Raw genomic sequence first — 17,139 nt, forward strand, 5'->3', positions numbered from 1 at the left:
TTCTACAGGAGAAGGCTCCTTCTGTATGGAAACTGGACCTCTAAAACTGCTCTACTCGCCTGATGTACTTTGCTAGTGATTCTACAAATTAAAAGAAATTAAGACTGAACACTTTTTTCATAAAATTCTATTAATGACTTTTCCAGAAGTTTGCCTTATTTTGTAGAGTTTATACCAAATATTGTCATAGAAACATAGCAAACAGAATATTTACTAAATTGACTTTTTTAAACCAATCTGTTTTTATCTTCCATGGTAATTTTAAATTCTAGATATTTATAAAGGTTCTGTATCTTCACACTTTCAATAAATGTAGTACCAGAAAAAATGATGACATATCAAAGTACTTATTTCATTTTAAACTTACACTGCTTTTTTTCCAAGATAAAAATGAAATTAAACTATTTGTAAGAATTCATGTGTCACCTCTTCTTTGGTGTTTTATAAGACTGACAATATTTCATGTTTTTTGCCCTCTGAATGAAGACTCCTTTATTGACAGAAAAGATTAATAGTTTAGTGACTACTTCACCTTCACAAAAGGTCATGAATATGTTGAAAAATCCTCAGAACTACCTTTAATTCACCACATGGATACCAAGCACCCCGAAGCGATGACAGGGCCCACCCCACGGGGGTCTCTCTCATGGAAAGAAAGACCCCTTTTTCCTGTTGGTAATTGTAGGCTGAGGTGGGGAGGTCAGAGAGCAGTCCAGCACTGTCTGGAATCCGCAGCACGTATGTGAAGAGAGGAAAGAAGCAACAGAAACCTGAAGGTAAGCCAACGTAATTTACAGAACAACAGGGAGATTTCAAAAAGGACCAAATAGACATTCTAGATATGAAGAACATCATCACTGAAACAAACACACCTCTACAGACTTAACAGAAGACGAGATTTTACTAAACACAGAGCCAGTGAGTCAGAAGGCTAAGGTATTCAGCAGGGAGAGATTAAAAATAGAAAGACATGTTTCAAAAGGGGAGAATACATATGGACATGCACCACCCAAAGGGAACCTAAGAGGCCTTCAGGGTTTGACAGACATAACTGCTCAGATTTAAAGGGACCAATAAAATAAATCCACGTGACACACTGAGTTCAGAACAGAACCTGAAAGCTGTGAGAAAAGACCTTGTTCGTTGTACCAACAAGGAATTAGTGTTAGACTGCCTCAGACGTCTCATCTGCAGAAGACAAAGGAGTAACATGTTCAAAATCCTGAAGGAGACGGTCAGCCTAGAATTATATACCTAACTGAGCTAGCACTCAGAGAGAAGGTAAAATAAACGTAATTCCAGCCATGTACACACAGCTCCTCACACACACACCCTGTGGGGAGAAATGCCAAAGGTGTATAAAGTGAATCCAGGAAGAGCTTGGTTGTAGAAACCAGTGGTAAATGAAGAGATGGGTAAGCACAAGAGCAAAGCTAAAAGCACACTGAGTGGCCAGATTATGATGATCTCTGAACACACAATAATCTGGCCACTCAGTGTACTTCTCTTGAGTACCTCATTTATTTGATATCAAAGAAACTATAAATCGTGCACCTGATCAGTTCTCCCCTTTGCACCGGCTGATAGAAAGCTCAGGGCAAACAGGTGGTTGATCTCCAGCAAAAGTTTAGAATACTTTTGGTACCCATTTGAGATACAAATACACTGAGTGGACAGATTATTATGCGTTCAGAAATCATAATAATCTGACGACTCAGCGTATATTGAGTGGGGAAAATCACAGTGATGCATCATCGGGAGTAGGAGGAGCTAAAGGTTCAGCTTATCCTAAAGAGTTTTGTGTATTATAGATTAGACCTTCAATATGATTACTTACAAGGGAAATTGTCAAAGGAACAAAAATAGATGGAATTTAAGCCATTGGCGAGGAGGTGGAGAAAACCCTCATGCACCACAGACGGAACTGTAAATGGGTCCAGCCACCAAGGAAAACCATGTGGAGGCTCTTCAGAAATTACAAATATAATAACCTGCATACGAGCCTAACCAATGGTTAAGGTCAACAGGGGGTGGGGGCATCCGTGGGGAGGGGTGTGGGATGGGAATGGGGGGATGAGGACAAATATGTGACACCTTAATCAATAAAGAAAAAAAAAAGAAGTGAAGGGGTTAAGAAGTACAGATTGGTAGTTATAAAATAGTCACAAGGTATTGTGATAACTATGCATGATGGCAGTTCGGTACTGGAAATATCGAAGGGATTGTAAAGTATATAATTGTCTAACCACTATACTGTACATCTGAAACCAATATAAAATAATATTGAAAGTAAACTGCAATTGAAAAAAAATATATATATATATAAAATAACCGTATGTCCCAGCATTTCCACTTCTGGGTTATTTATATCAAGAAATTCAAAACACTAATTTGAAAAGACATGTACTCCTATGTTCACTGCAGCAGCATTTACAACATGGATGCAACCTAAGTGTGCACTGATGGATGGATGGGTAAGAATGATGCGGTGTGTATATGTATACATGAGAGAACACTACTCGGCCATAAGAAGGAACAAAGCTGCCATTTGCAACAACATGGGTGGACCCAGAGGGTATTACACTCGGTGAAAGAAATCACACAGAGAAAGAGGAATATCAGAATTTCACTTACATGTGGAATCTAAAAAATAAACTCACAGGTGCAGTTAGAGAACTAACTGATGGCTGCCAGATGGGCTGAGGGTGGGGGACTAACTGAAAGGGGGGGGATTAAAACACAAACTGGCAGGGAATACAATCAATAGCCTGGCCAGTTTGCTCAGTGGGTAGAGCATCACCCCATGGACTGAAGGGCCGTGGGGCTTGATGCCCAGTCGAGGGCACATACTTGGGTTGCCGGTTCCCCAGCCCCAGTAAGGGCACGTGGGGGAAGCAACCAATCGATGTTTCTCTCTCTCATTGTTTTCTTCTCCCCCCTTCTTCCTCCACTCTGTCTATAAATCAATGGGAAAAATACCCTCCAACAGGATTAAAAATAACAATACTGGAATAACTATGGGTGGTGTCAGGTGGGTACTAGACTTCCTAGGGGATGGGATCACATCGAAAGGTATAAAAATATTTAATCACTATGATGTACACCTGAAAGTAATACAATACTTAATGTCAACAGTAATTGAAATTTTTTTTTTAAATTTTGTCATGTAGGGTTAAGCTTTGGAGGACCACAAACCACTGTTATATATGATTTTCTCCCTTCCTCCAGACAGATGGTACCTGATTGCCTAGGGCCATGGTCGGCAAACTGCGGCTCGCAGGCCACATGCAGCTCTAGGGCCCCTTGAGTGTGGCTCTTCCACAAAATACCAAAGCCTGGGCGAGTCTATGTTGAAGAAGTGGCGTTAGAAGAAGTTTAAGTTTAAAAATTCGGCTCTCAAAAGAAATTTCAATCGTTGTGCTGTTGATATGTGGCTCTGTGGACTAATGAGTTTGCCGACCACTGGCCTAGGGCTACTGTTATGTTATAAATCAGCGAGCTGCATAGGGGACACCTTAGCCTAATGTGGGGTCTTGATTATGCCGGCAGACTCAGAGGAATATTGCTTCCAGAGTCTGAGCCAAAACAATATGGAGGAGGTTTTCTTTTTATACTTTCCTAGCTTCTTTGTCTCCCAAATATGGGATTTCCGGACCTTCGTAGGCTTTGTAAAAAAAGTCTCGTGCTGGGATGAGGGCAGTGCGCTTAGAAGCTATCTTGCAGGAAACTTGTGGCCTTGAGCACAATACGATTCAGATAACTAGGAGGCACCTGGCATGGGAGGAACCAAGGCCAGACTCTTATGTTAGCAGAGATTGGAGCAAGCGTACTTACCGAAGCCAGAGATAGCGGAATTAATGAACAGAACAAGGGACCATCTGTATTCAGTGGAAAACTTCTAAATAGCGATTTTAACAAGATGGGGTGCCTAAAGTTCACTACAAAATAGGGAATGACAGCTACTGGACACAGGATTGTATTCGGGAGTGGGGGCGAGGGGACAAAAATGCCCTAAAACTACATTGGTGATAAATGCACAACCCTATGAACATACTGAAAAAATAATGAGTTGTAAATTCTAAACGGGTGAACTGTATGTTGTGTGAAGTTGTTAAAAAGAAAAGAACAAAGACAAAAAACAATGAAATTGTGGCCTTAGGGTATGGCAACTAGTAGACAGTTTCCAAACGCGGCCCGTGACCCTGCCTCCTGGAATTCACCAGGGGCTGAACCGAGAACATGGCAACATGGTGAAGTGTCACATCCCAGAAGTGGCGACCAAAGGCAGGGGCTCATTTCCTAGGGCTGCATGACAAGTTACCACACACTGGGGACTGAACACGAACCTATTTCCTCATGACTCTGGGGCCAGGAACTGAAGTTAAAGTGTCAACAGGGTCATGCCTTGTAGCCTCTGAGGGAGAACCGTCCCATGCCTCTCCCCCAGCTCGCGGCCACTGCCAGCAATCCTCCCTCCCTCCCCTCGTGGGACCGTGATGACACGTCTCCTCCCACCGTGGCTGCATCTGTGTGTGTCTGACCTCTCTTCTCAGGGGGCCACGAGTCATTCAGGGCTCGCTCTGCTCTGAATCTGATGATTTCATTTCACAATCCCTAACTAGTTACACCTGAAAGACCCTGTTAACACACAGTTCACGTGCTGGGGTTCGGGGATCTGAACTGTGGGGGACACTATTCAACCCATTACAGATCATGGTATCTATCTCGCTCACACTCTATTGTTCCTATTTGCTTCCTCGGATGAAGCAAGCTGCCATAATGTGAGCTGTGCCCTGGAGACGCCCACGTGGCATGGAAGTGAGGTAGCCCCAGGCCACGGCCGCTGTGGACCCGAATCCTGTGATCAGCACCCACACGGGTGTGGTCACAGACGAGACCACAGCTCAGTAGGCACCTTGATTTCAGCCTTAGAAACCCGGAGGCAGACTCCTACCCACAGACACTGAGAGACAGTGGGCGTTGTTTTAGCCAGTAAATTTACGGTAATTTGTTACATAGTGACAAATAACTAATACATGTACCACACATCAGAGCTAAAAAGAGTGAAGTAGACCTACAGATGTCAACTGGCTAGACTAAACTAAGGAAAAAAGGGAAAAGACCCATATAAACAAAATCAGAAATGAGAGAGAAGTCACCACATCACAGTTATACAAAGGATCGTACTAGGATATTATGAAGGACTATATGCCACCAAATTCAGTAAGTTCCTAGAATTGCCCTGACTGGTTTGGCTCAATGGATAGAGCATCGGCCTGTGGACTGAAGGGTCCCAGGTTCGTTTCTGGTCAAGGGCATGTACCTTGGTTGCAGGCACATCCCCAGTAGGAGGTGTGCAGGAGGCAGCTGGTCAATGTTTCTCTCTCATCTATATTTCTATCTCTCTCCCTTCCTCTCTGTAAAAAAATCAATAAAATATATTTTTTTAAAAAGTTCCTAGAATTATATAACCTTCCTGGTCTAAATCATGAAGAATTGGAATATCTAAATAGACCGATCAGTAGTGAGGAAATTGAAACAACCATTAAAAACCTTCCAAAAAATAAAAGTCCAGGACCAGATGGCTTCACCGTGAATTCTACCAAACGTTCAAGGAAGATTTAAAACCTATCCTTCTCAAACTCTTCCAAAAAACTGAAGAAGAGACAATACTTACTAACACATTCCATGAGGCCAACAAAACCGTGATACCAAAACTTGACAAAGATATCACAAAGAAAGAAAGTACAGACCAATATCTCTGAAGAATACAAATGCAAAAATCCTAAACAAAGTACTAGCAAAATCAAATACAACAGTACATCAAAAAAATAAAAATAAAAAATACATCACAATCAAGGGGGGTTCATTCCAGGAGCACAAGGATGGTTCATCATATGCAAATCAATTAATGTAACACACCACAGTAACAAAAGAATAAAAATCTTATGATCTTATCAATAGATGCAGAAAAAACATCTAAGATACCACAGCCATTTACGATTAAAACACTCAATAAAATAGGAATAGAAGGAAAGTACCTCAACATAATAAAGGCCATATATGATAAACCCTCAGCTAATATCATACTCAATGGTGAAACACTGAAAGCTTTTCCTCTAAGATCAGGAACAAGATAAGGATGTCCACTCTTATCACTCTTATTCAACACTAGAGGCCCGGTGCACGAAATTCGTGCATGGGGGTGTGTGTCCCTCAGCCGAGCCTGCACCCTCTCCAATCTGGGACCCCTTGAGGGATGTCTAACTGCCCATTTAGGCCCGATCCCTAAACGGGCAGATGGACATCCCTCTCACAATCCAGAACTGCTGGCTCCCAACCGCTAGCTTACCTCTGCCTGATTGCCCCTAACCGCTTCTGTCTGCCAGCCTGATCACCCCTAACCACTCCCCTTCCAGCTTGATCGACACCTAACTGCTCCCCAGCCGGCCCAATTGCCCTTAACTGCCCTCCCCTGCAGGCCTGGGTTCCCCCCAACTGCCCTCCCTTGCTGGCCTGGTCACCCCTAACTGCCCACAACTGCCCTCCCCTGCAGGCCATCTTGGGCGGCCATATTGTGTCTTAGAGTGACAGTCAATTTGCACATTACTCTTTTGTTAGACAGGAGGATAGTGCTGGAAGTCCTAGCCAGAGCAATAAGGTAAGAAAAAGAAATAAAAGGCATCCAAATAGGGAAGGAAGAAGTAAAAGTATCATTTTTGGGGGATTATATGATTCTGTATATAGAAAACCCTAAAGACTCCACCAAAAAAACTATTAGAAACAAATACAGTAAAGTTGCAGGATACAAAATCAATGTGCAAAAATCCATTGCCTTCCTGTATACTAACAATGAAACCTCAGAAAAAGATATGAAAAAAACAACACAATTCCTTTTGCAATTGCAACCAAAAGAATAAAATACCTAGAAATATAAAAGAACATGAAAGACCTATATACTGAAAATTACAAATCATTATGAAAAGAGATTGAAAAAGATGCAACAATATGGAAAAATACCCCATGTTCATGGATTGGAAGACTCAACATAGTCAAAATGGCCATATTACCCAAAACTATACAGTAGAACCTTGTTCCCTGAACTTAACTCTTTCCGGAAGGCTGTTCGAGAAGTGATTTGCTTGAAAACTGAATCATTTTCTCCCATTAAATATAATGTAAATTGAATTAATCCCTTCCAAACCCCCAAATGATTCCCTGTTTTAACATTTCTTATATACAGTACACATCTAATGTACTGTCTATAAATAAACACTTCTTTTCTTAAATTTATTAAACCATCTGTACTAACCTTAAAGGAAATTTTCATCTATCACTGTCTCAGAAATGCTATCACCAGCTAACTGCTTTTTTATTTATCCAATCAACAACAAGTTTTTCTAACTATTTAGTTGCCTATGATTGTTGTTTTGTGAACATCTTCACACCCTTAGCAACATCAGCACTCTGCATGACCTCTTTATGTTTTAAAATTGTGCTAATCATCTATTTCTATTTTGCCAGCAACAACCAAGACATTTTTTTCTGTGAACAACTTGGTTGAGAACTGAATTGTTTGAGATAGGAGATATTCGAGAAATGAGGTTTGACTGTATACAGATTTAATGCAACCCCTGTCAAAATACCAGTCATTTTAAAAAGAAATAGAACAAGAAATCATCAGATTTGTATGGAACTACAAAAGACTCCAGATAGCCAAATCGATCCTGAGAAAAAAGAACAAAGCTGGAGGTATCACGCTACCTTGACTTCAAATTATACTACAGAGCCACGATAATCAAAACAGCATGGCATTGGCAGAGAAACAGACACACAGATCAATGGAACAGAACCGAGTGACCAGCTATAAAACCACCTGTTTATGGACAGATAATTTTAACAAGGAGCCAGAAACACACAATGGCATAAAGAAAGTATCTATAATAATAAAAGCGTAATAGGCAAACTGACTGAACAGCTGAACAGTGGAACGACTATCCGGACAACCTTCCGGACCACCTTCCGGATGAAGCCGGGGCTGCGAGCGCCTACTATTGCACGAATTTCGTGCATCAGGCCTCTAGTCTTCAATAAATGATGCTGGGAAAACTGGAAAGCCACATGCAAACATATGAAACTGTATTGCATTTTGTTCCCATGTGCAAAAATTAATTCAAAATGGATCAAAGACCTAAAATAATACCTGAAACAGTAAGTTACATAGAAGAAAATATAGGTATGAAACTTATGGACCATGATCGTAGAAAACACTTTATGAACTTGACTCCAAATGCAAGGGAAATAAAGACAAAAAAAAAAAAATGAATAGGACTACATCAAACTAAAAAGCTTCTGTACAGCAAAAGAAATTGACAACAAAACTAAGAGGCAGCCAACAAGATGAGAGATATTTGCAAACAGTAGCTCTGACAAACGTTTAATTTCCAAAATATATAAAGAACTCATAAAACTCAATACCGAACAAACAACCCAATCAAAAAGTGGGCAGAGGACTTGAAGATACACCTCTCCCAAGAAGACATACGAACAGCCAATAGATATATGAAAAGATGTTCCATCTCACTGGCAATCAGGGAAATGTAAATCAAAACTACAATAAGGTACCACTTCACACCCGCTAGAGTGGCCATGAGCAGCAAGACAAGCAACAAGTGTGGGAGAGGTTGTGGGGGAAGGGAGCCCTCACCCACTGCCGGTGGGAATGTGCACGGGTACAGCCACTATGGAAAGCAGTGTCTCACATAAAGTTTCTCTCTCTCCCTCCCCCTCTATCTTTCCCCCTTCCTCTCTAAATATCAATGGAAAAATATCCTTGGATGAGGATTTTTAAAAAATCCAACCTGGGCAGGGGGCTCAGTGGTTGAGAGTTGACCTATGAACCAGGAGGTCACAGTTCAATTCCCGGTCAGGGCACATGCCCGGGTTGCAGGCTCAATCCCCAGGTAGGGGGCATGCAGGAGGCAGCCTATCAATGATTCTCATCATTGATGTTTCTATCTCTCTCTCCCTCCTCCCTTCCTTTCTGAAATCAATAAAAATAGATTTTAAAAATCCAGTGTTCATATATACTAACAATGAAATATAAATATCCAAAAACAAAATAAAGAAAACATTCCCTTTACAATTGGAACAGAAAGGATAAAATACCTAGGAATAAACCTAACATAGGATGTGAAAGACCTGTACATGGAAATTATAACACATGAAGGAATTTGAAGAAGACACAAAGAAACAGAAAGATATTCTATGTTCATGGATGGGAAGAATCAACATAGTCAAAATGGCCATACTACTCAGAGCAATCCATAGAGTCAATGCAATCCCTATCAAAATACCAATGACATTTTTCAAAGAAATAGAACAAAAAAATACTCAACTTGTATGAAACCACAGAAGATCCCAAATAGCCAGAGCAATCATGAGGGGAAAAGAGCAAAACCAGAGGTATCCTACTCCATGGCTTCAAATTATACTACAAAGCTACAGTCATCAAAACAGTAAGGTATTGGCAGAACTACAGACACACAGACCAATGAAATGGAATTGAGAGCCCAGAAATATAACCACATATATATGGCAACTAATTTTTGACAAAAGAGCTAAAAACATACCAGGGAGAAATAAAGCCTCTTCAATAAACAGCTTTAAGAAAATTGGAAAGCCACGTGCAAAAGTATGAAACCAGACTGCCATCTGACACCGTACATAAAAATTAACTCAAAAAGGATTAAAGACTTGAATAGAAGACCTAAGACCAAAAAAAAAAAAAAATACATAGAAGAAAACATAAGTACTAGGTTTTTGTGAACTTGATTCCAAAGATAAGGGAAGTAAAAGCAAAAATGAATTGAATGGGACTACATCAAACAAAACAAACAAACTGCTGCCCAGCATAAGAAATCATCAACAAATCAAAAAGACAACCAACTGAACAGCAGATATTTTGAAAGCTATACCTCCAATAAGGGGATAATATCCAAATATATAAATAACTCATAAAACTCAACAACAACATCCAATTTAAAAAATGGACAGAGGACCTGAATAGACACTGTTCCCAAGAAGACATTCAAATGGCCAACAGATATGAAAAGATGGTTAACTTCAGTAGCTAGAAGGGAAAGGCAAATCAAAATCACAATAAAATGGTTATTATCAATAAGACAAGAAGTAACAAGTGTTGGAGAAGATTTGGAGACAAAGGAACCCTCTTGCACTGCTGGTGGGAATGGAAGTTCGTGCAACCATTCTGGAAAACAGCAGGGAGGTTCCTCAAACGTTTAACAACAGAGTTATATGACCCAGCAACCCCTCTTCTGGGTATCGACCCGAAAACCTGAAAAACGTCCATAAAGATGTCTGCATCCCCATGTTCACTGCAACATGGTCCATGGTAGCCGAAGTAAAAACAGAACAAGATCAGTTCAATAACAACAAAATAAACCGGCTGTCTAGAAGTCTTTTCTTTCTTTAATCTTCTCCAGAGGATTTGTTTTTATTGATTTTCAGAAAGCAAGGAAGGGAGAAAGAGAAACATCGATCGGTTGCCTCTCACACATGCCCTGACCTGGGATCAAACCAGCAACCTTTTGATACACAGGACGATGCTCCAACCAACCGTGTGACCGGGTGTAGGAAACAGGCCTCTGTGATCCATCTCCGCACAAACTAATGGGAACACTTGCTGACTTTCCCCGGCAAACAGAATGTAAGGAGGAGGGAAGAGGATCCAGCATCATGGTGGAAACCCCGAGGTGCCGGCCTCAACTAGACACGGGGAGGTGGAAGCAACTAGAAAAGGCCTCAGCCCATTTTTTTTAAATGGCCCGATGGGAGACAATAAGACCTAGGCAACGTATGAGGAAACAGGTGACCTCATAGTACTCAGCCAATGAGGAACCAGAGAAGAGACTGAATAAAATAGGCTGTGTTCTGTGAAAAGATCACTTTTTACCAACCTTTATTTATCTAAACTGAGAAAAAAGGAGAGAAGATGGAATAACTAAAATCAGAAATAAAAGTGAGGGCATTACCACTAAACAGGAATAAAAAGGATTCTATGCCAAAAATTGGATAACGTAGGTGAAGTGGACAAATTCCTAGAAACTAATTACCTAAGTTGACTAAAGAAGGAGCAAAAAATCCCACTAGACCTTTAACATGTAAAAATACTGCCTCAGTATCAAAAGCATCCCAATAAAGAAAATTCTAGGACCACAATGGATTCATTAGTAAATTCTACCAGACATTTAAAAAAAAACTATTAAGCCATATTAAGATATCACAAAAACAATTAGAAGTCAATATCCTCTATGAATATACTAGAGGCCTGGTGCATGAATTCGTGCACCAGTGGGGTCCCTCGGCCTGGCCTGCGGGATCGGGCTGAAACCGGCTCTCCGACATCCCCCGAGGGGTCCCGGATTGCAAGAGGGCACAGGCCAGGCCAAGGGACCCCACTGGTGCACAATCGGGGCCAGGGAGGGACGCAGGAAACTGGCTAGCCAGGGAGGGACCATGGGAGGGCTCCAGGGCGTGTCCTGCCCATCTCGCTCAGTCCCCATGGGCCGGACCCCAGCAGCAAGCTCACCTACCAGTTGGAGCGTCTTCCCCCTGGTGGTCAGTGCACATCATATCAAGCAGTTGAGTGGCCTTAGCATATCATTAGCATATTATGCTTTGATTGGTTGAACAGCCAACCGAATAACCAGACACTTAGCATTTTAGGGTGTTTTTTTTAAAAATTTCTTTATTGATTAAGGTGTCACATATTTGTCCTCATCCCCCCATTCCCATCCCACCCCCCTCCCCCCGCATGCCCCAACCCCCTGTTGAACTTAACCGTTGGTTAGGCTCATATGCATGCACACAAGTCCTTTGGTTGAACTCCCCCCCCCCCCCCACCCTCCCTTATCCTCCCTCTGAGGCCCGCTAGTCCGATCGATGCCTCCTTGTTTCTGGTTCTGTTCTTGTTCATCAGTCTATGTTGTTCATCATTTCCCCTAGATGAGCGAGATCATATGTCACTAGATATATACTTATAAGAACTGAATGTGAGACGAGCAATAATAGTTATGCTGACAGGCAAATGAATCAGTCTGTAGTGAGTTTCTTTCTGGACCAACAGTTCTTTTGAGAGCCAATTTCAATGTCCACCAGTTCCTTATGTGTACATGTCAGCACTGACCCCTCAGCTCTGGATGGTGGACAAATGGTGGTAACGGAGGTCCGACTCCCTCTGGTTTGGTCTCGGCCGGACCCAGGGGCACGGCTTCACCCGGACTAAGGGGCACGTGGCCTCACCCAGACCCAAGGGGCGCGTGGCCTCACCCGGGCCCGGGACCCAGCCTCACCCGGGCCCGGGACCCAGCCTCACCCGGATGGATCCAGGGGCACACGGCCTCACCCGGACCCAGGATCCGGCTTCACCCGTACCTAGGGGCGCAAGGCCTCACCCGGACCCAGGGGCACATGGCCTCACCCGGGCCCAGGGACCCAGCCACACCCGGGTCCAGGGGCGCGTGGCCTCACCCGGATCCAGGGGCTCGTGGCCTCACCCGGACCCAGGGGCGCGTGGCCTCTCCCAGACCCAGGGGCACGTGGCCTCACCCGGACCTAGGTGCGCGAGGCCTCACCCGGATCCAGGGACACATGGCCTCACCTGGACCCAGGGGCGCGTGGCCTCTCCCAGACCCAGGGGCGCGTGGCCTCACCCGGGCCTAAGTGCGCGAGGCCTCACCTGGATCCAGGGACACATGGCCTCACCCGGACCCGGGGGTGCGTGGCCTCTCCCAGACCCAGGGACACATGGCCTCACCTGGACCCAGGGGCGCGTGGCCTCTCCCAGACCCAGGGGCGCGTGGCCTCACCCAGACCTAGGTGCGCGAGGCCTCACCTGGATCCAGGGACACATGGCCTCACCCGGACCCGGGGGCGCGTGGCCTCTCCCAGACCCAGGGGCACGTGGCCTCACCAGGACCTAGGTGCACGAGGCCTCACCTGGATCCAGGGACACATGGCCTCACCCGGACCCGGGGGCGCGTGGCCTCTCCCAGACCCAGGGGCGTGTGGCCTCACCCGGACCTAGGCGCGCGTGGCCTCACCCGGATCCAGGGACACATGGCCTCACCCGGACCCGGGGGCGTGTGGCCTCTCCCAGACCCAGGGGCACGTGGCCTCACCAGGACCTAGGTGCACGAGGCCTCACCCGGATCCAGGACACATGGCCTCACCCGTTAGGGTTTTATTATATAGGATATGCAAAGATCCTCAACAAAACATATGCAAACCAAATCCATCAGCACATTAAAATGAATATACACCAAAAATACCGAGGAATAAATTTAAACAAGGGGGTAATAGACTTGTACTTGGGAAATTAAGAGCCACTGAAGACATTAAAGAATATACAAATAAATGGAAGCATATACCGTGCTCATGGATAGGAAAAATTAACATTGTTAAAATGTCCACACTACTCAAAGCAACCTATAGTCAGTGCAATCCTATCAAAATACCAAGGGTAATTTTCACAAAACTAGGACAAATAATCCATGTGTGTGTGTGTGTGTGTGTGTGTGTATGTATATATATATATATCTGCAAAAGACCCCAAATAGCCACAGCAATCTTGAGAAAGAAAAGAAAAACAGAGTTGGTGGTATCATACTACCTGATACCAAACTATACCACAAGGTTATAGTAATCAAAACGACATGGGACTAACATAACAATTGACACAGAGATCAATGGAATGAAGAGTCAGAAATAAACCCACAGTCAGAAATAAACCCACATCTACATGTTCAGTTAATTAATATAAGAAAAAAATGGCAAGTATATACAATATGGATAAGAACAGACTATTCAAGAAATAGTGTTGGAAAAAGTGGTCAGACACACGCAAAAAAAAAAAAAAAAGAAACTAGACCATTTGCTTACACCACATATAAAAATTCACTCAAAATTTATTAAAGACTTAAATGTAACACTGAAACCATAAAACTCTAGAGAAAACATAGGTAGTAAGCTCTTTGACATCCCTCTTAGTAATATTTTTTTCTAATAATCTCCACGGGGAACAAACAAAAATAAACAAATGGGACTACATCAATCTAAAAAATTTTGCAGAGCGCTAGCCAGTCTGGCTCAGTGGATAGAGTGTCAGCATGTGGACTGAAGGGTCCCAGGTTTGATTCCAGTCAAGGGCATATGCCTGGGTTGTGTGCTTGATCCCCAGTAGGGGGCTCCCGGACTGCAAGAGGGCGCAGGCTGGGCTGAAGGACCTCCCCCGCCCACCACCACGAGTGCACAAATCTCGTGCACCGGGCCTCTGGTTATTTATAACAGCCAAGAGACGGGGGCAACCCCAGATATGTAAATGGAATATTACTTGACTATAAAAAAGAATGAAATCTTACCATATTATCTCTCATTTGCGACAACATGGATGAACCAGAGAGATGATATGCTAAGTGAAATAAGCCATACAGTGAAAGACAAATACCATATGATTTCACTTACATGTGGTATCTAAAGAGCAAAATAAGTGAACCACCAGCTCCTCCCTCAGGTAGGGCTCAGGGCCAGGCAAAGGGGGGCACGGGAGAGCCCAGAGAAAGCACAGGGTCCACTGGCGGGAAGAAGTGAAGGAGGTTAAGGGGGATGCTGGCAAATGCCCAGCTCCATGCCAGCTCCCTCCTGAGCGGGGGAGGAGCCGCAGGACAGGGCGGTGGGGTTAGACAAGCCGCCCTAAGGAGTGAATTTGAGTCCTTGTTCTGTGACACTGGGTGGCAGTAGAGCCTGGGCTCAGGGAGGGAACACAATCATCATTGATGTTTCTCTCTCTCCCTCTCCCTTCCTCTCTGAAATAAATAAGTAAATATATATATATATATATACACACACACACACACACACACACACACACACACACACACATATATTAAAAAGCAATACACAGAATGGCAGAAAATATTTGCAAATCATAGCTGATAAAGAATTGATATCCAGAATATACACAAAACTCCTATAATTCAACAGCAAAAATACAAACAACCCAATTCAAACATGAGCAAAGAATTTGAACAGATATGTCCCTAAAGAAGATATACAAGGGCCAGTAAATGAACTAAAAGATTCTTAACATCATTAATTATCAAGGTAAAGCAAATCAAAGCCATGAGATACCACTTCACAACCATAAAGACAGTGATTATTTAAAAAACAAAATAACTGTTGACAATTATGTGGAAAAATTGGAACCCTTGTGCATTGCTGATAGAAATATAAAGTAGTACAGCTGCTATGGAAAATGGTATGGCATGTACTCAAAAAATTAAACACAGAACTAACAGATTACAACAACAACAACAACAAAACACCCATCATCAGCCGAAACCGTTTTGGCTCAGTGGATAGAGCATCAGCCTGCTGAATGAAAGGTCCCAGGTTCGATTCCGGTCAAGGGCATGTGCCTTGGTTGCGGGCACATCCCCAGTGGGGGGTGTGCAGGAGGCAGCTGATGGATGTTTCTCTCTCATCGATGTTTCTAACTCTCTATCTCTCTCCCTTCCTCTCTGTAAAAAATCAATAAAATATATTAAAACAAAACAAAACATCATCAGTTCTATGAATTTTGGTAAAACCTGTAAGAGCGAGTGAAATTCATTGTTAACAGTACTGTTCAATAACTGACAGATTTAGGTGTTTTCCTTTTTAAAAAATATATATTTTTATTGATTTCAGAGAGGAAGGGAGAGGGAGAGAGAGAAACATCAATGATGAGCGAAAACCACCGACTGGCTGCCTCCTGCACGACCCCCACCAGGGATCTGCCACAACCCGGGCATGTGCCCTTGACTAGAATTGAACCCAGGACCCTTCAGTCCACAGGCCGGAGCTCTATCCACTGAGCCAAACCAGCTAAGGCAGATTTAGGTGTTTTCTACAGAACAGCTACTGGGGAATCACATAATAAACTAGAGGCCCGGTGCTCAACATTCATGCACTGGGGGGAAGGGAGAGGGCATGGGGCCCTCAGCCTGGCCTGTGCCCTCTCGCACTGCAGGACCCCTTGGGGGATGTCCTACTGACAGCTCAGCCCTGCTCCCCAGGGAAAGCAGGCCTTACCCAGCAGTCAGACATCCCCCAGGGGGTCCCTAGCACTGCTGAGGCGGGAGAGGCTCCCGCTACCGCCGCTGCGCTGCTGCGATCGCCAGCCATCAGCCTGGCTTCTGGCTGAGCGGCGCTCCCCCTGTGGGAGCGCACTGACCACCAGGGGGCAGCTCCTGTGTTGAGCGTCTGCCCCCTGGTGGTCAGTGCGTATCATAGCGACCAGTCGTTCTGCCATTCGGTCGATTTGCATATTACCCTTTTATTACATAGGGTAGCATAGGTTTTAAATACCTTACACTTTTGCAAGGTTTTAAACCTCTCCAAATAAGCTCTTTCCTGCTCTACACATATTTTTTCAACCATCATCTGTAACATTAGTTCTGCCAATCCCCACTTAAGGTTATACTAAATTAGTGATTTCACAAAAATATTCTCACCTGTAGTGGTTCTATGCAGACTGTTCAGAGGCCAATTCTTCAATCTTCCAATTGAGCCCACAAAATGATCAAGTGCCAAGGAAAACTATTCAAAATGGTTTGCCCTGTTTTTAATTAACTATCGATATTGTTTTCAAGATTCTCAACTCTTCAAGCAACCATTCTCATCCAAAGACTAGTTGCCTTAAATAAGTTTATCTTCTCTGGGCATTTTTTTTTTCCCCCAGAGAAATTAACTCAACAATGGAAAACAGCTTTCCGTGTTTAGGGAATGAATGAGCTACTCAGACCTTAAAACATTCAAAGCCCACTTTTTTTTTTTTGTCATGTCGCTATGCCCCAATAATTTTTAAAAAATAAAAAAATCATTCAAAAGACTTTCTAAAAATTGTTTATTGACTCCCAGAGAGGGAGAGAGAGGAGGGAAAGAGGGAGGAAGAAAATTAACTCTAAATTGGTTACCTCCGGGGGGTACCCTGACCTGGCATCTAAAACCTGGGCATGTGCCCTGACCAGGAACCAAAGCTGGAAGCTTCCAGTACAAGCGACAATGAATGCTCCAACC

At 43.4% G+C, this 17,139-nt stretch overlaps 1 protein-coding gene and 1 long non-coding RNA gene across 2 annotated transcripts in view; one reads left to right on the top strand and one right to left on the bottom strand.

The window, feature by feature from the left end:
• Positions 1–378, top strand: part of PDE8A (phosphodiesterase 8A) — a 121,387-nt gene extending 121,009 nt beyond the window's left edge. Inside the window, exon 23 of the mRNA XM_054713200.1 lies at positions 9–378. Coding sequence (XP_054569175.1) covers position 9 — 1 coding nt within the window. The 3' untranslated portion in view covers positions 10–378. The remainder of the gene's footprint in view (positions 1–8) is intronic.
• Positions 1–17,139, bottom strand: part of LOC114229292 (uncharacterized) — a 51,077-nt gene that overhangs the window by 32,200 nt on the left and 1,738 nt on the right. The window lies entirely within an intron of this gene.

The sequence above is a fragment of the Eptesicus fuscus genome, chromosome 25 (genome assembly GCF_027574615.1).
Source record: "Eptesicus fuscus isolate TK198812 chromosome 25, DD_ASM_mEF_20220401, whole genome shotgun sequence".
In the NCBI taxonomy this organism is placed as follows: domain Eukaryota; kingdom Metazoa; phylum Chordata; class Mammalia; order Chiroptera; family Vespertilionidae; genus Eptesicus; species Eptesicus fuscus.